Source organism: Streptopelia decaocto (genome assembly GCF_964273445.1).
Source record: "Streptopelia decaocto genome assembly, chromosome: 1".
NCBI lineage: Eukaryota > Metazoa > Chordata > Aves > Columbiformes > Columbidae > Streptopelia > Streptopelia decaocto.
Window position 1 is genome coordinate 62,425,349 of NC_138663.1, and position 25,629 is coordinate 62,450,977.

Consider the following 25,629-nt stretch of genomic DNA (forward strand, 5'->3'; position numbering starts at 1 on the left):
TTTATTCAAATATAGTCATCTCACCACATTATGGAATATCATCATAACTCTCCAGACCCTGAATTCCATTGTGAATTTCTCGTGATTCTACTTCCTTTAGAACCATTTGCCCCATTTTCTCATGTCTAGCAATAGCGGTTTCCTTAAATGAGCACCTCTTGCCTATGTAGCCTGCTCATAGCACATTGGCAACGCAATGGTCAGTTGTCTGTCAGAAGTCTGCTTTTCTTGGTGAAGGGTCTATCTCTCCTGCTGCATTTTATTGACAATTAACTTTATTTTTTTTACATGTATAGCTTCCTGGACACTATTTAAATTATTTTTTTTTAATGAACTGTAACTTATTTTTGGAGTAGGGCTTATATTTCAAGTATACTCAAAAATCCTGAAAAAATCATGCTACTGCTTATTTTTGGGGTAGGTCTTATTTGCAGGGAAACAGGGTAGTGAGATGCTTTAGAGACACTATAGTGGGCAGCCAACAAGAGAGTAAAAGGATAAAGTTGGCTTGGAGAAAACACTGGCAAACTGGAGAAGACGTGGGAGAACACTGAAGAGCTAGAGGGGCTTGTAGATGGATAGAAGGAGATGACAGGCGGTGGTAGGAAGGTAGGGAGATGCAAGATGCTACAAACACCTATAAGAAACCAGCTTCTTTTATTCTGCTGCTCAAATGACTACCTGCTCACTATTGTATTTTGCGTAGGCTGAGGAAATGCTGTAATTATCCTGGTTGCCCAGGCCTTCCAGTTGGAGAATTAAGGTCAATTGATGGCAACCTGCACACTGGCTTTGGGTCAGGAGATACAAGTGAGGGGTCATATTCCAGCAGAAAATCAGGCGTTGATGGCAAGAATAATAGGTGAGGATACTTTGAGAAAGGGTCATTGCAGGAACACAAACACAGATCCCTCTCAAGTCTGTAGGTGAGAAGAAGTGCTCTAGATCCAATCTTCCTAAAGAGTTATATTTTAGAAACTGGTTCAGAATGGGGGAAAGCTAAGGCTGTTTGCAAAAGATCAGTTGAATACTGCAGCATAAGGAACATGACTCTCATGAAGTAAATCCTCCTTTCCAAAAGGAGGAAAGACAAATTTAGAGCTCTGTCTTAGTGAAGGAATCTGAATGCTGAAAGTAATTAAACTAAAGAAAATGACAGGACTAGCACTTATCTAAGAATGTCTTTTTTTTTTCTTAAATGGGAATAATCCTTTGCAAAAAAAAAAAAAAAAAAAAAGGAGGAGAGAAGAGAAGAAGAGGAGGAGAGAAGAGGAGGAGAGAAGAAGAGGAGGAGAGAAGAAGAGGAGGAGAGAAGAAGAGGAGGAGAGAAGAAGAGGAGGAGAGAAGAAGAGGAGGAGAGAAGAAGAGGAGGAGAGAAGAAGAGGAGGAGAGAAGAAGAGGAGGAGAGAAGAAGAGGAGGAGAGAAGAAGAGGAGGAGAGAAGAAGAGGAGGAGAGAAGAAGAGGAGGAGAGAAGAAGAGGAGGAGAGAAGAAGAGGAGGAGAGAAGAAGAGGAGGAGAGAAGAAGAGGAGGAGAGAAGAAGAGGAGGAGAGAAGAAGAGGAGGAGAGAAGAAGAGGAGGAGAGAAGAGGAGAGGAATTCCTCAGAGGAAAAAGAAAGTGCAAGCACCAGGTGAGCTCCCCTACAATTAAATGACACAATACTCAGACAGATTTGGTCCATGATCTCCTCCTTTTGCTTAAAAAAAAAAAAAAAAGACAAAAATCACATTGCAGTAACATTTGAACTGCAGCAACCAATGTGCAAAAATTTCTGTCGAAGCGGAGGAAGTGTTTAAATTCTGATTAATTAAAAGTCAGCCTAGATTGAGATGACATGTACGGGTCTAAAATGGTGACTCATGGTGTAAACTGCAACCAAATCATATTCTATTGGGCCAGGAATCTTTGAAAGTTGTGCAGGTATCTGATGTTAAAACACTGATCTGGAAGTTGTTTTCAGAAAAGACAGACAAATTATAAGAAGGGGCAGTGAATGGTAACCACCTGGAGATGTCTCTGGAAATGGAACAGAAGAGACATTAAGACCTCTCATGCAAGTGCTCTTCTAGAGGTAAACTGAAATTACATTCTTGCATTCAAGCACAGATTGCAAGTTAAATCAGGCAAATACATCTTTCAGCTTTGACAGTTCAAGTTTTTGAATAGTATCAGTAGGGCCTGTCTCTGCTGTGCCCAGTTCTCAAAAGCTTTATGCTGCTCCTCTCAAGTTCATCTGGAGTGGTGGCAGCCCAGTTTCACCAAAATCGAAAGATAAAGCCCAGCCTGTTGCATTTTCTTTCTGCAAGGCCATTTAGAGATCATGCAATACTGTAAAGCAACCTCAAGTAGTGTGAACACACACTGCCCTAAGTACGCAAAAGAAAGAGGTCCTTCCTCCCTCAAGGAAGAAACCACAAAAATCATAGTTTAAGCAAAGGAGCAAAAGAAGGAGCATGAAGTTGTCACTCTCAAGAGTACTACAACAAAGCGCTCACACGTCAGTCAGCTTCAGGATGCAAGTACAAAGAAGGACAGGGAGCAGGCAAGTGTATCCTTCCTGGACAGACCATACATGATCTTCAGCCTCACACATCAGGTTGAATCAGAAACATCAACCTCTAGCAGCACTGCTGCCAAGAACATGAAGTCACGATGGCTGCCTAGGCAACACTGGTAAATGAATACGTATTAATTTACCACATCCTGCTGACTGAGGCTAGGAAAACAGCTTGTTTAGAAACACCTCTGCTGTTACGTGCAACTATGTGCCTTATTCCGTTGCCCTGACTCCTGCTGTTGCGCACTGATACAGAAGACGAAAGAACTACACCAATACAAAGTAGGACGGTAGTCTGGGACAATTCAATTCAATGTTTTCTACTTACAATGATCTCAAAATACAGAGGCATATTTCAAAGAAGTAAATGGAAAGCAGTATCCACCTCTGCCGGAGCTCAGAAGCAGAACTGGGTGAACTGCAATTAATGGGTGAAGGCCTCAAGTGAGAAAAAAAATAATAAAGGTTAGGGTAAAGTGAGAGAAAGCAGTTAGAGAGAAGCAAAGGCGAAAGAACAGCAAGCAAAACTTAGAAGAGCTAACAAGGGTTCGAAGAGCAAAGCAAAGAATGTCAGAGAAGCAACTGAAAGTATTCCAGGGGGAAAAAGTTCCAAACAGTAATGCAGGAAAAAAAAATACCCGAACATATCACTACTTCGGAAACTATGCAAATGTGTAACAGTACTCACTGCATCTCGCCTAGCATATTCCTCCTCTCCACGGTACTGGGGCCACCCTGGCCCCCCCGGCTGGCCATGCCCTGCTCTGCCTGAGGGGATCTCCACTTGTTGACCTCCGATCCTGCTAGCAATTCCCACCTGAGTGAGGTGCTGTATCTGAGAACCTTAAAAGCAAATATTCGTTTTTTTCATCTTTATACACAGTCAAGTTTGTAGGGCAGACAAATGACAACATAAAACTTTGTTGGAAGCAGGAGACAAGAAGAAAGCGGAGCTCTGTTTCTGTGCAATTAATAAAACAATCAGCAGAAAGAAGGCTGTCAGCATAGAATAAAGAAGGAAAAGTTACGTGCATTTTGTGCAGTTCATTGAAGTGTGATGCTTTTCATTGCCACTGCACTGAACGAAGAGGTTGGGATACATGCATCTCAGACATGGACTACACTTCATTCCAAAAATACGCCAGCCCTTTCCAAATAGCATTTACTGAAAGCCCTGGCAATGCTTTCATGTAAATTACTTAGCAGCAAAGGGAAGACATTTGCTCCTGTGGTTACACCTTATTTGCATCACACTGGCAAGACACAAACTCTCCAGACTGCTTTCTATTCCATCGCTACATGACTACATAAGAGTATGGTTCTTTCAGCTTTGCTTTGCAGTTAAATATTAAACGATGCTGTCATTGAGTAACGAGAAGGTCAGAACACACTGTATCTCCTTTCAGCCTGAAAGCAAACCTCCTCCTTTCTCCTGTCCCTTCCCTGCTTTCCCTGCTTCCACTGCTTTCAAACACATGCAAGGATAGCCACCACCATTAATTGTAAGAGACATGGAACAACATGTCAGCTTTTTGCCTGAATTTCCTCCTACAGGGAAACAGGATTTATTATTATTATATTATTCATTAAAAATGAAATACATTTAATAAACTCACAGATATGTAAGAGAAAACTCTGTGTGTGTATGTAAAAAAAAGGGAGGAAAAGACAAAACCAGTGTGATTTACATGATGGACAGTTAGGTCACTTTCATATTTTCCTCTCAAAAAATTTTTTTGAGAGGTTTGATATTTGCACATAATTATACTGAAGGACAGGAACTAATCATCTGAACTGCCTCCAAACTTCAAAGCAGAATGTTTATGAACATTTAGAGAACAGTGTGAACCGGACAATAAAATAATCATCATTAAGCTGTAACAGTCACTACATCTCTGTCATTCTCAGGTATGGGGAGAGGACAGCAGCTATCAAAACCAGGACTCCAACCTGGGTAGGTACTTGTATTTCCAGTCTTTTCAGCTCCCCAGGAAGAAAATACTTCTCTGAGAGAAAATTAACTGTGCCATTTGCATAAAAGCAGAATATTTTATACTTAGAATCAGTTTTTGATGCTTAATTGCCATGTGATGTTAGAATCTTATTCATGATAGCATTGATGAGTGCTATAGAAATTACCTCACAACCAAGCCAGGGAAGGTGATTTCATATGGGACAGGAGTAATAGACAATATAACCAGAAAGTAAAAGATCCTGCTTTTATGCATACACTTCTAGGAAGAGAAATGAGAAATAAAGATGCAGAAAAGTATTAAAGTTGCCATTTAGCAGGCTGATGTGAGATGCATCAGTTAGCTTATTTAGTACAAAAGAAATAGTCAGCAGTGGAAAGCTAGCATACACTGTACACTCTAAAACAATTAAGTAATTTTCCATTCTTAGAGAATGGTGGTTTTTTTGAAAATACACTATGCGATAACCAATGCTTGTAAGATACTAAAAAGGTGACAAAGCACTGTCTTTTTCTGCAATGTCCTACGGATGTAAAGTTAATCTCATCTCGTGATCATTTTTTTTTTTTGGCAGTGAAGACAAAGACCACATGTCAAGCGTAGCAGCTGAAGGAGAATAACGCTTTAATGGTTACCTCAGTTTAAGAGCAGATACGGAAAAGGATCAGTTAATTTAGTGCACATTCAACTTAAGCGAAGTGTACCTGCAGTGCTTCCAACGGGTCGTGGCCGTGCCACGGATGGCACTTCCTCTGAGTATATCCCTCTGGAGGAATACTGAACCTCAGGTGGCTGCTGGTCTGGATGCATTAACTCTGCAGGTTGAAGGAAACCTGGCCCAAAGTTCTGCCTGTGAAAAAGTAAGGACTCAAGATTACAATAAGTGAATTGCATAATTAGAAACAGTAATGCAGGTGCACCTCATAAAACAACTCTTTAGGCTGACTTTTAGTGTATGTCTTAACCTTGAATGTTAAAGAAAACCATCACATCTGAGGAATATATTCCTCCTTCATGACCTGCATTGCACAGGAATAGGAGTCAGAAACTCTAACAAAATTTCACACGAGTGTTTTTGATATGTTTCAGCCTCCTCAACACAGAGAAAAGCATCCACAGATCTTGTTTCCCCCTTGAGGAAAAACAGCTGCTTCAATGAAAAAAAGTACAATGAGAATGCAGTATTGATGTACCTGCTTACCTCAGCAACAAATCTGACTTTCGCTCAAGAGTTTTTGGGCACACAGTTTTGGTCTGAATCAAATCAAAATTGCATTACATGTCAATTTAATGGATAATTATTGTATCATCAAGTGTCCAGGAAATTTTCAAAACTTTGCTCTTTAACATTGAACCTACACAAAGCTGTCATTAGCATATATGAAGAGATGCAATGTATAGTAAAATGAATGTTTCCTACAATTCAGATTGGTGCTGGCAGTTGTTGTTACATATTTACCGAAAAGAGTTAACAACAGAAACCATAATCAATCAAACTTCAGTAACTGTGCAAAGCTAATGGGACTTGTAAAAGAAACCCTAAAATTCCTTCACAGAACAGGAGTAGAGAAGAAGATGGAAATTCTGCTTTTCCTATGCTTCCTATTAATGTATCTTAACCCTGGTACAGAGAGATTGTATTTTAAAAGACTGGTGGCAGCTGAGTTTTCAAGGATTATCGACTCCTATCGATACAGTCAAGGTGTGGATGCCCAAACTCCAGGCTAGTGTCTCTTAAACTCCAGGTACAATTAAAGAAGAGAGACACGCTCCTCAAGAGGCACTCAAAGCAAAAGATCAGGTTCATCATGTCATTTTTTGCAGGAGCCTCTCACTGGTAAGTATAAAGGAAGCAAAGTAAGACAAACATCCTAAGTCAGGCACATGAAATTACACAAGTTGAGGACTAGTGACAAGTTTTCTATGCCTTTTACCACAACAGTATCTAAACCCTTCTAGAATATGGCCACAACCTACCCCTTTCCTCAACACCCCAGTTTTACAGCCTTTTGTTTTAGAGGAAAATCTCATGACTGCATTTAATTCAAACTATCCTTGATTTGTGCTTTATTTGGAACACGAATCACCTTTGTATGATGGCCAGACAGCAAAGAAAGCTCACATAATAATAAATAGCCTAATAAAGCCAAATAGGAACCTAATATAGCACGAGCAAATAATTGTAAATTAAAGTACTAGCTACTTGGCATACAGTATTACACAGAGGAGGTATAAGGGGTTCAAGCTGCAACAACCTCATTGTGGAAGTGCCAGAATTTCCCCAGCTCCCTTGCACACAAGCCCCCTTGTCCACTCAGCAGATCCAGAGGAAACAATTTCCAAACAGACTTACAAGCTAGTTAAAATAAATGCTTGAACGGGTAGGTAATATTTAACAATGTCATTTCTGTTATGTTAATCACTGTAACCAGTAAAGGATGTGACCATCTGGTCCTTTATGCCTGTAGTGCTCCCCTGGGAACTTGTAGCTGATAAATGACCACAATTTTTTGATGTTATCTAAATAAAATATTTTCTCAACATTATTGCAAAAGTATTTTTGTGCCAATTTTTCAGAGGTCAAGGAGTATATCCTTTATTGCTGATGGGTTTGTACTTGAAAGGTGCATGTTTAATAACCCATCACCCTTCCTTCTCAGTCTTCTTTATAATAGATATAGCTACCCTTTAAAGTCAGAGATTAACAGAAGAGTATAAAAATGGGATACATCTCTGAATCCATATCATACAGACTTTCTGGTGTTCCTTTCTATTTCTAGACTGAGACACAGCCTTCGAAAAAACACAGCACATTACAAAAAAAAAAATCATTTATCTCCAGTTATGTAATTAAGTTGGGAAATACTGCCCCCCAAAAAATCGATTTTACACCACTAATCCACTATGGCTAAGTATCTCTATCTCTGTTGCATGATGCAATATTCATTTTCTGGTAAAAGCTGTCCATTGTGCTTTTAAGTTTGCCGAGCTGTTATGTGACCTAGGTCTTTTACATGTAATTTTTTTTAACCAGGTTGGTTCCACCCCATTAAAGACACTGACTGCATTTGTACACAGAAGGGAACAGTACAGTCACTCAACTATTATTCCATGCAGTAGATATTTAAGCCAATGGACTATGACATTGATACATGCCACCTAATCATACTGACCTCAGGTTATTTTTCCTTTCTCTAATTGGTTCACTGTTTCTATTAATTTGTTTATCACTGTTTTCAGAATTTGATCATAACTCCCACTCCACAGCCATGACAACGCTTTCCTTGTTTTCTATTGACCAAGCTTTAGGAAACCTTCTATTTTAATGACAATTTAAATGAATTCTTCCTGTTAAGGTCAACAACCTTGCAGATTGTTACCTTAATCTGCCAGCACTGGCAGAGCCAGCATTTGAACTATCAATGATGATGCCATTAATTTGTAACTTACAGAAATTTAGAATGCCTACACCAAAGGCTGATACACTTCTGAACAAAAAATATCTTGCAAAGACACTGTCTTGCTCAGGTGCACTAACATGGGTTACAGCACTTTCATGATTAGTTTATCACATTTTCCCTGAATGCATACCAGGTCAACAAAGAGAAAATCCTCAATAACAAACAATTGGTTATGCTTTGTGTTGGCAGTCTTAAAGCTCATAATCTTCAAGGTAACTTAAATTACAAAAAGTACACTGCATGTCATACTGTGTGCCATTTCATGTATGCTCCACTCACACTGAAACTGTCACCTTCAGCCAAGACCTAAGTGAGAAAACATGATTAGAGACTTCTCCTTTCCTTTCCTAGTTGGTCTTTTGAAGATCAGGTTGCAGAACAATGGATAAAGAAAAGCTCTTCATATCCATTTTACCATCAAGTTTCCAAGGCAGTGAAGACTTTATGTGAAATCTAATGAATGACAGGGATACCAGTGCGACTTCATCTCACAGGGTGAGCTAGAAGAAGGTAAGGAGAAAGCAACACGAGGACACCTTTTTACCACCTTGGCTGCAGCAGCTTGGAGAGAGTGATACAGGTCTGGCCACAGTAGGTACCACGACTCAAGAGTCCAACTTCACATGTAGTTTAAAACAGACACCAAATGCAGAATTAACAGTCACTTGGACAACTGTTTTCCTCTCTTCACAGGATTCTCCCACAGCAAAGCCAGGAAAAGATGGAAAATTTGTTCTTCCCCCGATTCTATAACAAAAGGCCTGTGAGGATCACCATGCTCTGTAATTTGTTCTCAGCTTGGTTAAAGACAGAATGAATCTGCTAGTCATCTGAAATCTTTTGCAAGTGAGCGTTGCCCTGAGGCTACAGAAATGAGATAAAAGTGAGACTACTGGGAGAGTTGCATGCATCCGAGTAACTGTTTCAGGCTCTCTAACAGCTTAAACTCAGTGGTTTACTCAGTATTTGGAAGGATATCTCTATAGCCAAGGGGCTAGAAACACATTTCTTTTAAAAGGAGGCTTGGATTCCATATAGTATGCATGTCACTCATGCTACATAAATATACTACACAGGCTGGATCTGGACTCCTCTTACTTCTAATTTATGAAGTACTTTGCATAATTATATACCAGTGCAAGTAAGAACTCTGGAGGAATTGTAAAGAAAATAATAAATTATAATTCTATCAGTGAAAAGCTACCTTGGTAGGAGACCTGGTGCTGTTGGCGGGGTCATTCCAAATTCCACGTATCTCTGTCAGAAGAACGAACAAACAAACCAATCACAAATTAAAACCAAAATGCATACTCTGGGAAGTCCACTGTCAGCCTTCTAAGTGATGAATGGCAGAGATCACTAGACCTGTATGTGTGACTTGATTGCAGTCATAAGAGCTTAGTTTTACAAACTCTGAAGCACAAGAAGATCTGGGAATCACTGCTGCAGTGGGGTAGCAGTCTCTTCTGTCTGAAGAGAGTCTTAACTTAAAAACCTTTCAGAAATACTTTCTCTCACCTGCAGAAGATCAAGGGCTGTTCCAATGTCTACTTAACCTAAAACTTTCAGCAAATTAAGCTTTGCATTTGGACATCTCTTTATATCTCAACCACCATCAGACTTCAGCAGAGACCATGGGGCTCAGATTCAACAGCCCACTGGCATTATGAAATTTGTACTGAATTGTTGTGGAACTTGAGATGACCTGAAAGATTATCCATGTGTCTCAAGTGCTCCATAAAATGCAAAATTATACACAGAAATGCTGCTTCCCTATCCCTCTCCTCCTGAAAGCACCTGCATACCCTGCTGCAAAACACACCATTTTTTTTCATTGTCAAAATAGGAACTAGCACATACTTTTTTTTATAAAAAGAAGTTTTACTCTTGGACATAACAAGACTGATCTGTGGAAGACCGTAACTGAGAAGAACAGAAACATTATCCTAAAGGAGGGGAACTCCTGTCTTCTCCCGTGGCTGGGATGGGAAAAGGGAAAAGAATCCAAACAGCTTAAAATTCAAGTTCACCATCTTGTGACGGTCACGTTTGAACTCTCTTGGCTCCAGAAACTGCTCCACATTTGTGACAAAGTCCTGACAGCAAGGGCACAATAACAGCGAGCATGGCTCAACTGGTGCTAACTACCAGCCCAGAAAAGCCTTTTAAATTGCACCACTCACATTAAATTGTTTTTTTACTGCCTGAGTTGGACCATAAGGTGTTCCCCACTGGGTGCATGTGGTTCCCTTCCCTGCTCGAGCAGGAGTGTTGTTTACCGGCTGTCCTGCAGAGACCCCGGGTGGTGTGACGGCTGTGGAATTGGCTGCTTGGCTGCTGGGAGCCACCAGTGCAAAAGCATCATCCAGCAGTGAGTGCATGGTTTGCCGAGCCTCTTCAATGGATGGCTGTGGTGGGATGTACTGGGAGACTGGGTGGGAAGGCAAGCCAGGGAACTTGCCCAGATCAGCTGAAGATGATGTCTGAGGTTCAGGAGGCAAGTCTGGATCAGACTGGAAGAAAAGGAAAGAAGGTAAAAGGCAGTCACAGGGAAGACCTAAACAGACAGCTTCCAAGTCCCTGTGGGCCTTAAGTATGAGCAACATTTTCTTTGCTAGAACCACAATGAGATAAATGGCACAAGTGCTGGTGCTGGACAAAACCTGCCCCTTACCCTTCCCACCTCTGTATGCATGTATACATGTACATACATAACACTAGCTGTCCAAATAGTTCACTCAGTGGGATTTGAAAGACAGACAAGGCAGCGGAGCTTTGTGCAGGAGTTACTCTGCTACAACAGAAATCTTGTGGTTTGCAAGCACACAATGAAATCATGCAGAGAATGTTTACTCCACCCAGAAAAAGACAATCAGTTCTGTCTATATCTTTGACTTCACGGCAGCTTTTGCAGTTCAAATAAATTAATTTGGTCTTTAGCTTACAACTGGCCACATCAGCAGTAATATTCAACAATTATTACCTCCTAGGAAAACACAAAAAGGGAGCTGTTAAGCAACTAAGTGGTTAGCTACATGGAACTTGAATTTGGATGCATCATCTGAATGGGATTCATATAAGTGCTTCAGAGCAGCAACACCCAAGGCACGCACTGCAATTACTACCTGGGATCTTACCACATGGGTTTATTGTTCATCAGTAACGGGAAATTAAATGAGCTTTCCAGCAGCAGACTTATTATCAAAGCTCATTCTTACCACTGCACACAGACTGCAAAATGAGTCGTCAAGATGCAAAAGCCTCTACTTCATCAGGAACTTAGCATTCTGAGTACTGTCTCACTACAGACGCCAAAGGGCCTGAGCTTGCTGTGTGACATGTCTTAATTAAACAGCTTCAGATGATAATTCATTCTGCTGCAGCATGACATTAAAATCATCATGCTGTTGTTTGAAGGCAGACACCTGACTGCATACGCAGCTAATGGTAAAGCTTTTAAAATTATTAAACCATCTTACAAGATGAAAACTATCCAGGGGTTACCAATATTAGGATTAGGCTTAATAAAGTCTGCTTAGAAGTGGTTAAAGGTGCCTAAATACAGTTTGTGACATGGATATGATTGAACAGAAGCATTCTTCAGTGTCTTTGCATTTTTTTAGACAGGAAACAAAATTAATTTTCAAGACATTGTATTAGAATTGTTTTAAGTTACTGTAGTACAAAGACATGTTTCTCTTTCATTAATAATTAATTCCCACATTTTAGAAATGAGAAAATTTCTCATGAAAGGAACTGAATCTTCTAATCTGTGAAAGCGAAGGATGAAATTTGCTGTAACATATGAATATATAACATCCAGCAAATTGGACTAGAGTGAAGCTATGTTCAAGATATTGCAGAACACGCCAAGCACACTTTCATGTGCGTAATACATCGGCATTAATGAAAAGAAAGTTTTGGTTCTTGGCCTCTTTAATATCAAGGAATACTTGGCAGAATTTTACTGCTTACTACTGACAGACTGCCAATGAAATCCTTGTTTCACTTTGATTTACATGGCACTGAAACTAGCCACACAGACCACAGTCAGAAGGCCAAAAACCTTCAATGTCACAACTGTCATTACAATTATCAGAACATTCCTGTCATTCAAGAGACATACATACAATATATGCAGAATTATTGACTCCTGGAGGCCTTTTGTAAGTCCCATCACTGTCAGTTGTGATTAACCTGTCCTTTTCTGCATCAGTCGGACTACCATTTATCTGATGTCGTCGGCGCTGCTTGGGAGAACGTTTTGCACGAGAACTTCACAGGAAGAAAACAAAAAGCAGAGAGAGAGAAAAAACAAACAAGACAAAGGTAATTGTATTTCTTTTTGCAATTTTTCTTCGCATCCCACTCAAGGTTGAACTCCTCTGCCCATTCCCTCTAAGTCATCCTTGCCTCAGCCCTGTTACTCTTCCCTTTCCCAGTTTTTCATGCCAGTCACATTAGTTGGCCTTGAATCTCCCTCCTCAGTCTTCTCCTAATAACACTTTCATTGGCAGCTCTCCAAACTGTCCTATTCCTCCCCCAAACTCTCTCCAGTGTCACCTCCCTTCTACATCAATCTTTCAAAGTTGTCCATGCTTCAGCCCCGCTCCCAGTGCCTCTCCAGACCTCCCAGTCCAATGTCTGACAAATTTGCAGTAGCAGAACAGACCACACTGCCAACAAGGCTTTGTGCTTGGCATGTTGGGTTTAACCCTCTATCAAGCAAACCAGCCAAGGAACCCATGTAGCTGGAGAAAAGCTAATTTCTGTCAGTGTGGAAGTGGTCACAGGGACACAGTGCTCCAGGAACAAAGCATCAGTACTCATCAACCCTAAACAGGGACAAGGGAAGACTTTCTCTGAAAATACAAGGCCAGGAAGGCTGACCCATGAGGCTGAGAAAAGTGCCTCATTACCCAGAGGGAATATGTAAAAGGTTATCTTGTTGATTTGTGAATTTGCCTTTAAAATTCAGAATCTTCGTGCTTCTTAAGCTGTTCAACCGTTTCCTGATTTTGCATGTTTTCCCCTCTTAACAAAAATATTATTTCTTGCAGCTTATATTTTCTGTGCATCTTTTTGATAGTGCTTATATTGCAATTTTGATCCCTCTACACCACACAAAAATTATTTAAAGAAATGCTAGAGCAAATACTAAATTGTTTTAAGATAGTTTTCATACATTTGGGGTTATTTATCGAGAATTCACTGCTGAGAACTTGTAAAAGAATAATTTGAAAACAAAATACAGTGGCATATACTGAAATAAATAAAAATGTTTAGAACACCCTAAACCTAGTGATCAAAATTATTTTATTTATTTGATGTACTTTGGACATTGACTCTAAAAGAAAAACGTTCCTTCCCATCTTTGAAATGCCCACCTCTTCCTGGGCTCTATGAAGACAGTAGGCACACTGCCTCCAGGGTCCAAGATCTTGTCAATCTGCATCTGTGCCTTGCGATATATTCTGTGCTGTTCTTTGGAGTCAACCACCACCACATCATCCACCACTGGAAATTCATAGTGCCCTTTGCGCTTGGCACGAAGACGAATCTTATTGCGGTGATGCTCAATCTCAGATTTATGCCTCAGGGCTGTTTGTATCTTAAAGAAGGAAGGGAGGAAAAAAAAAAAAAAAAAAATCAAGTGTGTTTTTCATTTGTAGTTTTTGAAATCAGAACTTTTTTTCACTCTTCTGTAAACCTCTACTTCTCACCTCCCTGCCTGTCCCTATCTCCCTCCTCCCCCAAATCTCTGAAGGATTAAGCTATGTCACACAATTTGTAAACACACTCCTTCCTTGGATATTTTGCAAGGTAGATGTACTATTATACACAATACAATAGGTGCAAAATAGCAGGTGCAATTAGAGAGAGGCGGTAGTTTGTTAACAAAAGGCAGGACGAACATGACTGCAGACTTCTAGCTGTCTGCTAGAAGTGACAATGCTCTGAAAAAATAAGACTCATCAGTACAGGCTATATCTACCTTTGCTTGTTTAAACAGAGATACATTTGATCAACAGTGCTGAAGCCTGCCACCAATTCCCTTTAATGACCTTCATCACGTAAGAAGCAGGAACTTAAAGAGCTAATTGAGCTCATAACTTGATGCTTCTGCTTCTGCAGAAACATAGCAGCGACACAAGGGCCCAGCTCCCGAGAAAAACATGGTGTTATCAGCTCTGCCTTTTCTTGCAGGTTGTGCTTTCATGCCTCTCTCCCACCTCTTTTTCAAATCTCCTGGAGTGTATCTTATCATCTGGGGAAAGCTATCGTAACACCAGCACTTTTAAGTCCTGGCCCAACACTCACTGAAATCATTGTTATCAATGGAAAAGATGTGGACACCAGATCAGGTAGAAACAACTGCTCTGTCTGTGCTGGAACACATCTGCAGCAGCAAATTAAAAACCAAATAAAAATTGATTTTTGTGTATTCTCTCATCAAAATCCCCTAAAAGCATAAAAGGGACACAAGCCAGACTTAGTCGTTACATTTATATTTAGAATGATATGGCTTCTGCCCATATAATCAGATTTCTGTCTTGTAGCCCCTCTTGCCTACATATACTGGCTGCATGTATTTACCTCTCTTCTGCAAGGTACTCAGAAATACAGTATCTTAACGTATTTAAGTTAGAGGTTTCAGTAATCTTCCACTCTGAATTATGAGAAGATGCCATCTTAGGCCCAGTACCAAAGCAGGGTGTAGGTACATGGTACTGTCAGGCAACATATGATGTGGTTTTCTCTCCTAATGCCCCAGGCATGCTCATATTCTGCTTAGAGTAACCCAAGCCTCAGAGAAAGCAGGAAGTTTCTATATGCGTACAGTCAGATAAACACATCAGACATTGGAAACAATGAATATGCTGCAAATTCACACTCCAGAATTACTTGAGATAACTTGTTTGTATAACCCACAACCTGAGTTGCTGAAAAGTCAAAAGAATGCTGTAGAATGAAAACCAAGGTGGGTCAGACTTTCCAGTTCTCTAACACAACTCTCAAAAGCACGGTAATACAAGCTATCCTGACCATCAAATTTGCTCCTCTCTCAGTGTTGAAGTTTCAGTTTAGGTATCTCTTAAAAACAGGTCAGATTATCTCTTTGGACGGAAATAGGATTACTCTTGCAACTTGTCAAAATTCAACCCGTCAGGAACTAATGAGGAACTCCTGATAACAAGAACCTGGATACTTTTCACTTCACTCTTGGCTGGGCATACAGTCCGCCACAAACATTCAAAGCACTTCAAAAATACCTCTTTATTGATTTTGTTGGTCTCTGCCACTCGATCAGAAAGCACCGAGTTCTGAACTGGAGGTGCTGCCATCGGTTGCATAGCAATCAGCTGGATCTTGCTGGGGACCCGTCTGCTGGCATCTGAGGAACGCGACATCCTATCCACATGTTCAAAAATAGAGGCTGAGGAGTGCTGCTCGTTTCCACTGCTGGTCTGAGGAGGTCCTAAATCACCAGGACAAATACAGAGAAAAGCAGTGCTGCTAGGGTTATCTCAGTCAAATGTTAAGCTCTACAGATGCTACATTACAGGAATACGCCTTGTTTTCCATCTGTGTTTAATTTGCCCTACAGGCCTTCCAGCTGATCCACATTTAGTGTACAAGTTTATCCAATGGTTTGCAAATTTTAAACACTTTTCCATTATATTTCCAGAAGGCGAGCCGCCATTTTTTATTTCTGTAAATCAAGCTCTTGGCATTTGCAACCCCCCCAAAATCTCAATCTACTTTACTCAAAAAAAGTTGTTCCAAGTACATAACTGCTAATGGTTCCTCTTATCAGTACTTAAGGAGGTGCAAATTCCTCAAATGGAGGTCCAAAGAGCAGTAAAAGATGTCTCACTACACTGTTTTCTTCTCTGTGACAGGATAAACAGTTCACATAGTAATAAGCAAGGTGCACAAATATTGCCGCACTGCTATTTTTTTTAAGAGGTTATATCAACTCAAGTACAATCAGCAAAAGATGTTATGGAAATTGACAGATGTGAAAGTTGTGGCCCTGGTCTTGCCAACAGTTAATTGTATCAACAGAAATGGGTCATCTCCCTCAAAAGACTTGGAATATCTAAGGTCACTCCAGTGGTTTGCAGTTAAGCACATATTTAAGTTTTTTTGCTGGAGCTATGCCTACAACAGGAACCATTATGTGGATTAGGCTTGCAAAAACGATTGAAGACTTGCAAATTAATCTTTTGTCTTGTCCACATGGTAGCACCACAAATTCATAAACTGATTTACACTGTGAAATACAAGCAATGAGAGATTAAGGTTTGTGACTGCTCCCATGGAAGAACACAACAGAGTAGAGGGACATAGTCCCTCATCCTTGCATAGACTCTAATAACAGGTTGTGGTTCTCAGATTGAAATCAGGAGAATCTGATTTGATTCTGATACAGAATCAATTGTTGATCAACTTGATGCAACTCCAACAGACAAGATGGAAAAGAAAACAGATACTGCTCTGATCTGTATCTATCTCTTTTCTGTTGCTATTTATATGATCTTCACCATTTGTCATCTTCACAGCCCCACCTTCATGGATTTCTTAGAAGCATGCAAGCATGGCCCCTCAGAGAGGGCCACAAGACATATTATGTAGTTAATGTGGAACCCTCAGAGCAATCCTGTAGTCAAGGAAAATATAAACTTCTGCATCCGTCTTTCCTGTTTTCCCACACATTAGTAACATTTTCCAAGGTTTCCAGTTGATTTTTCCAAGTCCCTTCCAGTCCCTAACATTCTGTGATTCTGTGAACAGCAGTTCTTGAAGTTCACTAAGGTCCAACAAAAAATTTTAAGATTATTTTCATATTACTTGGTAACAAGGTCTAAAATGGTCTATTATGCTGACAATTCACTCTGAATCTTTATAATTTCATTCATAACCTTCCCTTTTGCACACACAAACAAGTGCTTGGCAGAGGCTTCTTAGCTGAAGTGGTTCTTAAACTCATTTTGTAAGACTGTCCAAAAGTCCCACAGTCAAATTTTGGTAAGGTAACATGGTATGTTGCTCTCTTTTGCAGAAAAGATACACAAACACACAAAATAACCCATAAGCTGCATCTGACCTTTAAATCCTCTTTGTGTGCATACACTGAATGTGTCTCTAAATACAAACCATGATGGAAGTACAGTAAAGTAGATAAGAAAGCCAGGAACTGCACAGTGCTGCAAACATACAACAAAAGGACAAATGGTTTCTAACTCAACACATGAACAAGTTATTTTAGAAGTTTTGCCAGAGTGAATAAGAATGGTTTCTCATTTCAAGGCTCTTATGTTACACTATTGTCCATGGTTAGAAAAATCTTCCTTTAAAAGCTATCAGATGGAACTATATGAATGAAATCTCAGACTAGATAGCTGAGTCTGAAAAACAATGGAGAGGAATTAATACCCAAATAATGGGCCGAACACATTTAAACAACTAGTCCATACAGGTCACATGTCAGTGATCGATGTTCATCACTGTTCCCTGAGTTGAAACTACTAATCGAACTGAAATGTCAGAAAAATTAATTGCTCTGCAGGAAGCTATGATTTCATATGAAAACCAATCCAGCTGGAATAGAGGAAGGCTCCCTGCACCTTCTTGAAATAAAATCAAGGGACACAGCAACCAAGATGCATAGAGTCTAATCCAAAATCATGTAAAGTCAAGGGGAATCTTCCCCTGATTCACTGGTATTTGAATCATGCCAGAACATGCAGTTTCAGATACATTTCGCACAGTTTCTTCATGTAGATTATGTCCCCAGGATGCAGCTGATGACTCTCATTCATTACTTGTAGAGACCCAACAAGGGAAAGCATCCTAGCCAGCCTTATATCCATCCTTCTAGACTATTATAAGATGGAAACTGCTATCAGAGGACACAGTCTGTAATTTATCTCTAGATATGGTATGTTTTATCAAAGACAGGGTCAGCTTTCTGCTGCCCCAGCCTTTGCTATGTCTCAGTCCTGACCAGAAAAAAAAATAGTCTGTGAGTAAATATTTGTGCTTTTTGGGCTTCCAGTAAAGATGCTAACAGTATGTGTAACTTGTTTACACGAAGTTAGTTTCAAGACCAACAGCTGCCTCAGTTTTGCTTCTTTCACAGTGATGTTTTCCTCAACAATTTGAAAGAACTGGGAGGAAATTAGAAAAATGTGCCTGAATTGGATGACTATAATTTGTGTTACTGAGAATTTTTTATACTTCAGTAGCTCAAAAGTAATTTTGTTTTTTTTAGACTCAGAAGACAAATCCTTCCAATCCTAAGATATAACTGCAGCTAACACAGCACCTCTACTCATATTTGTACTCAACTACCAGCTCTGGTTACTTACCCACTCTGTTTGCTCCTGACAACATAAAGGAAAAAGAAGAGACAACACAGTAATTATTACAAATAATTCAGATGGAATAGTCACTGGAAAGAAACACAGCAGTAAGATGATTGCATTTACTTTTGAATGAAATGCATGAACTCGGATCAAACTGCCAAGCCTCATCTGCACAAAAAAGGGAGCTGAATCTGCCATTTAACAGAGAGAGAGCTCTCCACAGACAGTGCTTCCAATTCTGAATGCTAAAAATAGTACCTATGATTACCAAACTAGAGGCACCAAATTCTGTGGGGGGGAAAAAAAAAAAAGTGTATTTGATGCAGGAAGGGCATGATAGGTTAAAAAGACACATCTTACACAGTATCCTTGCTGCCTTTCCCAGATAATTCAGAAGCATCAATACCTAACACTTCTACACCAAAAGGACAAGTTAAATCTTACACAAGGGTTTTAAACCCAGATGGAAAATGAAGAGAAAAAAATGGAGTTTCCAGGTATGAAGAAATGGGGAGAGCACTAAATCAGGGCAATAGAATTCAAGTCAGATAGGTTGGAGTAACTCATAAACCATCCTGAGATGAGCTCTCTCATAGCACAGTTGTTTTCTTATATATGTACTTGGGTATGACTTTTGGTACTTAGCGCACACTCAAAGCACTGAAAACCTATACAGCATCAGTACAATATATTCTTTCTGTAAATTGTGTAAAGTACATACAGCATTCACTGTGTGCTGAATTATTAGGAAGTGTAACTTTCTAGTCACATTAGCAGATGCTGTGCTTTGTTTTCTTGCACGTTGGTTACAGAGGAAAGCCTGCTCCTTCACCCTTGATCTTCCAGAAGCAGTCCACATTAGGAAAGTCTAAGAATCATACACTATTTAGCTTGCTGTTCAGCCACTCATGAGCTAGCAGTTTATATAAACTGTCTTACACATTTCTCAATCTCCTTTCTTCAACATAGGCAAAAATTGAATATTGCCTGCTAAGATCGGAATTTCACTGGCACTGCAGTCCTCAGTAGTCATCTTTACATCTCAGCTGGTATTTCAAGGAGTATGTGGAAAAAACATTCAATATACCAAAGAAACTGCTCACAATGTCATCAGTATTTTCTTCTTCTCAGTTTCTGCTGCCACCAAGGCCATTTATACTAAGAACAGATGGGGGTATCACAAGCTCACAATTCAGTATCAGAGTTTTCTCTAGGAAGACTATTGTGATACAAGGCAAAGATTGGGTAACTAAAACCTCAAGCAGGAAGCAAGCCATCTAAACCCAAAAGACTCAGAAGAAAAAAAAACAATTAGTGTTCATGTAGGCACAGCTAACCACACAGTTTTAAACAGGAAAAGAATTTAGAAAAATGTTTTAATTTAAAAATGAAAGTGGGTTTGCAGCATTCTGTCAACTTTTCAATGAGGAATGAAATATATCTTAGGGGTACCTCCAAGACAGATGGTGGCACTTCAAATGGGAGGAGGATGGCTCTTTACAAAAAAATGTCACTGTTATTAACGTACCAGCACTGGATTTTCATTTATCTAAAGCACAATCATTAAGGCATTTTGATGCCTGAATTAGAACTTATTTGTAAAACGTTTACATTTCTGGCCTTTTTTTTAACCTCACTTTTTTTGAAGTTGCAGTTATGGACACAAACCCAGGCTGTATCAAGCTGCTGTGACCTCTACTGTCCACGCAACTCCAAGATTGCTACCAGGAGAGCCACAATTAGGTCTAAATGGAAAGAGGTTTGCTGCAGGTATACGGGAGAGAAAAGGGGAGAAGAACCATTCCTGCTAAGAAGTTAGTTTCAAAAGCTTGCTGGAATAAAAGGAATGTGTAGATCTTCAGTTTCAAGAGAAGAAACTACATGAAAGAGGAGAGGAAGGAAATTTTTCACGACACAAACCAGAAAAATTAACAGCCAAAGAGGAGTTCAGAAAAGTCTCAGCACTAAAGTAACTAACTCTTCAACCTGAGTAAAGCACTGCTAGTGCACACAAGGACAAAAAAGAAAGTAATATACCCTTTTTCACTGCTCTGCGTGGTTTGCCTTCATTTGCAACAGTTGATGGTCTTGCAGTTTCTTCTCCAGTCTCTCTCCCACTGGATTGTTCACTTGCTGTGGAGTCAGCATCTGACGGCGAAACTCTGCCCAAAACATTAAAAAACAAACAAACCAACATGCAACATAAGTTTGCAAAGGGGCACAGTTATCACACACAAAGAATCCTATGCTAAAGTATCTTGTGAAGACTGGTAATATTTTCCACTGTTTATAAGTAAATTTATAATAAGTTATCATAGTTAAGATATTCACTGCAATGATGTTACTGTTGTTGTGTGTGAAAACTGACTGCAACAGGATTCACATGTGACAAGATTGTTAACTAATCTTTCCTTTAAAATATACTTCAAGAAAACACTCTGCATTCGTAAGCAGTAGTTTACTTTTCAGACAAAGGAATTAAATTAGAAATAAGAAACCTGGACAGGTAATTAGTCTAATATTCAGACCTGCTAACTCACTGTTCTCTTGCTAATACTACAAGTCCACATGTGTATTTTACTGACTAGTTAAATGTAGGGCCATTCAGATATGCCACTTTTATGTATTTATCCATGCAGTCATGAGATTCTTAAAAACACTTGTTACTGACAAAATACAACCTCAGGGTTTATAATTTTTGTGGGTGATTACAGAAAAAAAAATACAGAAATACTGTGATTTTCCCCAACAGAATAATTCAGCTGTAAAATTATTCAGATAGTACAAAACCAGAAAAAATACAGGGCATACAGCATTGCCCAGCTGATGCCAAAGCCTGTCTTTTCATATGGCACCAGCCTTTGTGATAGTGTCTCTAGTGACCATTTTGTCTTGTGAACATTCAGATTCTATTCGTGCATTAACTTTGTGAAGTGCAATATTTGCCTGGGCTAGATGGAGATCTGAACTAGTTACTGGAGCTCTTGGCTAAATATCAACCTGCCTAGAGCACACAGACTAAGATAACTACACCGAGCCAGACAAATTCATTGGAAGTTAAACCAACTCCTCACAGCAGGCAATGCTTCAAATTCAACTCCCCTTTTCCTCCTCCCTGAAAAATGCACTGATAATTGAACAAAGTCTTTCACTCTTCTCTGCAGGACTGTAATACTAAGTCGTCCATCCCAATTAAAAAAAAATAGCAGGGAAAAAAAGAGAAATGTTTCTCAATGAGCTTACAGATCAGTGCAATTACATCTTTTCTTATTTTGTAAGGTGGAGGTGGTGGGCAGAGCTATCCTCTCCATCACCTTTGTCTTGGTTCAGCAGAGTATAAGGCTGGAGTTTCCTTTCCAGATCTGTTACTGACTTTCCATTTCACCTCACTGTGCCTTGTTTTCTTTTATACTCTTTTCTCAGTCTATCTAAATTATCACTAAGTAAATTATAGGAACATAAATAGTGCTGACTCAATAGTTATCAAAAGTGCTGAGGAATCTCCAGTTGTGTCCTCTCAAGCCAAAACAACAGGTCCAAGTCTCAGCTGGAGCCTACAGATGCCATGCTTTCCGAAGTCGGTTGTTTTTCTTGTTTGCTGTTTTTTTACAGATACAGAACGTCTACTCATATCACCACTGTATTTCCTGGCATTCAACAAACAGTCCTGAAATGCATTGTGATGAACTGAGTTCTGTATTTCCTCACAAAACAGAAAACAGCTAAAACCAACATAACACACTGTGCTATCATTTCACATTTCAACTTCTGCCTCAGGGAATAAATGTTTTAAATCTCAAGCTGACATGGGCATGTCAGCATGTTAGGGAGATGATGGTAACATCTCCATAGTTAAGCCTAAAGGGAGATTTGCTCTTAACGGAGGATAAGGGAAAGGAGGGAAATTCTCCTTTTTGAAGTGTTTGAATTTAGATGCTATTAAAAAAATAAATATCTTTGTTCCAAATTTGAACAATGATTCATTATTGTCTTCTGGGGAAGCACTATAATGTTAGCTCCTGAAAATTCTTCCTGCTTCATTTTCTGAATTATTCTAGATGAAATACAGCAAGAGCCTCAAGTTTAAATTTCTTTCTTATATGCATATAAATATAGATACGTTTCCCTCCCCTTTAGTATCATCTCTGCCTTAGGCCATTTTTGAAAGAAACACAAAACCACTAGTCCTCAAGGTTTCCACTTGTTTTAATTTAAGCTACACCAAAATGAGTTAGGTCATTTTTCTTCCATTATTTTCCCATTTTGCCTACCTTCCACTGTACCACTGGTAGTCTACTACTTGCAAGGCCTATAGGGAGTTAGGAAGACAGTCTCAGCATCTGAGAAGGTGGAAACTGAGCTCCGAGAATGTGGAAACTGAGCTTGCGAAGCCCATGCAGAGAAGATAAAGCAAGAATCTTAAAGCAACTGGGGCTTGTGAGGAAACACAGAAGTTTGAGCAGAGGATCAAGATGTGTCACAGACAACTGCAGCTCAGGAAGAACCATTTCTTTCTCCCAACCTGTCATAGCATGAAGGTAAAAGCACAGGGGATGCTGAGGTGGAGACAAAGGAGTGCAAAAAATGAGAGGAAGGGAGAAGAAGAAAGTGGAGCAGAGAGGAGCTGTTTGTGACTCACCATAGCACTTCTCTCCTCAGGGCTCCATTTTTTCCCCATCTATTACTTTCCTACTTATTTTTTTTTATTTTTTATTTTTTTAAAATGCATAGATCCTTCTTTACTGCATAGCTCTGTCAGACCACTTATGTTACAAACATAATCCTTTCCAGCAAGACACATTCACATCAGTTGATTTTTGGAAAAGGTTGGGAAGTTACTGTTGAAGTTTGACAGACACTCCTCTACTTGCACAACTGCAAATTTTCACTCCCTTTCTGAAACAAAACTGGCTTGATATGAGAGCAACCAGATAGCCACAAACAAAAAACACTAGCTATCTTCCATGATTTTTTGAGATACTGCTTTTTTCTGGAAATTCCAGCTTATCATGTACGTACTGATCACTATTAATGTTACTGAAACACACTGCTATTCGTCACTGCTTTTTGCTTGTTCTTAACCACCACATTGCCTTAGTAGCTAAAGGTCACTACAAAGTGAACACATCAGAAAATACATACTTTATGTTTCCACTAAACAAGCAGTGATTTGACTCCAGCCAACATAGTAGTGCCTTAAATACTCCTTTTAACTGGGCATGTTGCCTCTAAGAGAAAAATGGACACTAAATTCTCACAACCTTGTACGAATGAGTAGCGAGGCGTAACACTGACAGCCCACTAGAAAACACAAGTCCCAGAGCTCTAAAACAGTTCTGTCCACTGAAATTGCCTTAAAAAGACAGTAATTGCCAGCCATTAATAAACTTGCATCTACTACAACTTGTTTTTCCTCTGTGAACTGACCTCCCTCTGTGTCGAACAGTCTTTGAAGGCTTTGATGAATTCTTGGATTTGGGGCTGGGTACATCTCCGTTTTCAGATGGGGTAGTGTCCTTAATAGGTCCTGGTAAAGGAGCTGGCTCATGGATAATCAGGACATCATCTTTATTGTGCTGGCCCAGATGCTGCTTAGCAAAATCAAAGCCTTTCACACTGGGGGCTTGTAGCTGTGAGAGAAGAACAAAGACAAAAAACAGGAACAATGAGTGACAACAAAGAGAACAAAGGCTTTGGTGAAGATCTGCAAACAATGACCATTAGGAGGACGGTCAGGATATGGTAGTCTCAGGAATGAATATGAGAGCTGCAGGGAAAAGGAAAATACCACCCCCTACCCCCCCCCTCGCACCCCATGATTCTGTCATCTTATTTAAGATACACAGTTCAAAACTCCTAATCAGCAAAACTACTTAAAAATAGCTTTCTGTAGCTGCCACATCTTTTCCCAGCTATTTCTTCAGATTTAATCATTGTGTGAGGAGCTTTTTGAATACTTGTGGGTGCAAGGCTGTAGATGCCTGTGTACTGACGGAAATGGTTACCACTGACAGGTCATCTTTCCATTTGTTTCATTGTTTCCATTTCTGATTCTCATTTCCAAAAATGAGTGAAGTTAGTTTACATAACTTCAGTAACATGTCATTGCTGATCTTCCTCATTTTGAGCACCCCAAATCTGCAGGTCTGGGAGTTCTTGCACTAACACCTGGTTTAGCTGATGAAACATTTTGCAGATCTGAATTATACAGCAGCCTGGCAATGACTTTTCAGACAGTATGGATGCCTCCAGCAAAGGACTGAAGATCTGGCTCTTAGGAATTTCACACTGAATAGACAGAAAAATATATAAAAGGCCTTGGAGTTTCGAGAAATTAGATACTTATCCTAGAGATCTTAATAAGGGTTTCCGGATTCAATGGGTGTCTTGCTTGAGAAAGACACAGAATTGGGCCTTTCATTTTCCTAACTGTATTTATAAAAAAGCTAGTCTCACCTTGTCAGTGACTTGATTCAGACTTAATTTAATCAAGCCTCCAAGTTTCAAGTTCTCCTGCTGTCACTTTTGCGTCTTTGGAGTAATTATACATTCTGAAACACTAATTAGAAGAAAGTTTTTCTTCAAGTCTCTCTCAATTTTATGTAGTTTGGAAGTTGAAAGTGGAAAGAAATGTTAACTCCAGTTTTCAAAGTACATGTACACACACAGCACAGCACACGCATAAAACCTTCTGTGTGTTCCCAGGGCTGATTTCCTGCAAAGTGAAGCATGTGTTGGAGTGTGCGTTTATGGGTGCGTCAGGTTCCAGATGTTTAAATGAACCCCCTTTCATAAAGCTTGGCATAACAGCATAGCTAACTACAAACACACTCGTCTGATACCATGCCAAAGATAAGCTTGCCTACGGAATATTCTGAAACAATCTCTTCAAAATATTTTCTCAGTAAGCAAACATTTTCCAAATGGTTCTTAGAAAGGGTATTGCAGTAGAGCAAACTGCCTATTTAAACCAGTAGATGGCAACAAAAGCTCTCCTGTAAAATCTAACAACTATCTGAAGGGTTGAGGTTTCGGAGTTCATTTCTCACAAAATGAGTAAGCCTATTATTGAACAGATCTGGACATCTTCCACTATACTCAATTTTTGTGGAGCTTCACAACAGTCCCTTCACTTCAGCATTATGGGTGATATAATTACTGACTTTATGCAACTCATCGCAACCACTGACTTGAAAAGGTACTGTTGGGCTAGACCAGGTGAAAGTGTAACTGTTTCTGCATTTTTTGAGTCATAGCCACCTACT

The 25,629-nt window shown here is 39.6% G+C and overlaps 1 protein-coding gene across 5 annotated transcripts in view; it reads right to left on the reverse strand.

Moving 5' to 3' along the window:
* Window positions 1-25,629, reverse strand: part of KIAA1549 — a 143,166-nt gene that overhangs the window by 4,179 nt on the left and 113,358 nt on the right. Inside the window, exons 11-19 of one of the 5 annotated variants that reach the window (XM_082043184.1) lie at window positions 23,792-23,994; window positions 20,402-20,526; window positions 15,266-15,471; window positions 13,379-13,602; window positions 12,122-12,266; window positions 10,271-10,504; window positions 9,196-9,248; window positions 5,235-5,380; window positions 3,246-3,400 (exon numbers count right to left, since the gene is read on the reverse strand). In XM_082043184.1, coding sequence (XP_081899310.1) covers window positions 3,246-3,400; window positions 5,235-5,380; window positions 9,196-9,248; window positions 10,271-10,504; window positions 12,122-12,266; window positions 13,379-13,602; window positions 15,266-15,471; window positions 20,402-20,526; window positions 23,792-23,994 — 1,491 coding nt within the window. Of the gene's footprint in view, window positions 1-3,245; window positions 3,401-5,234; window positions 5,381-9,195; window positions 9,249-10,174; window positions 10,505-12,121; window positions 12,267-13,378; window positions 13,603-15,265; window positions 15,472-20,401; window positions 20,527-23,791; window positions 23,995-25,629 lie in introns of those variants that run through there. The other 4 variants (XM_082043183.1, XM_082043185.1, XR_014183130.1 and 1 more) reach the window with 4 other exon arrangements.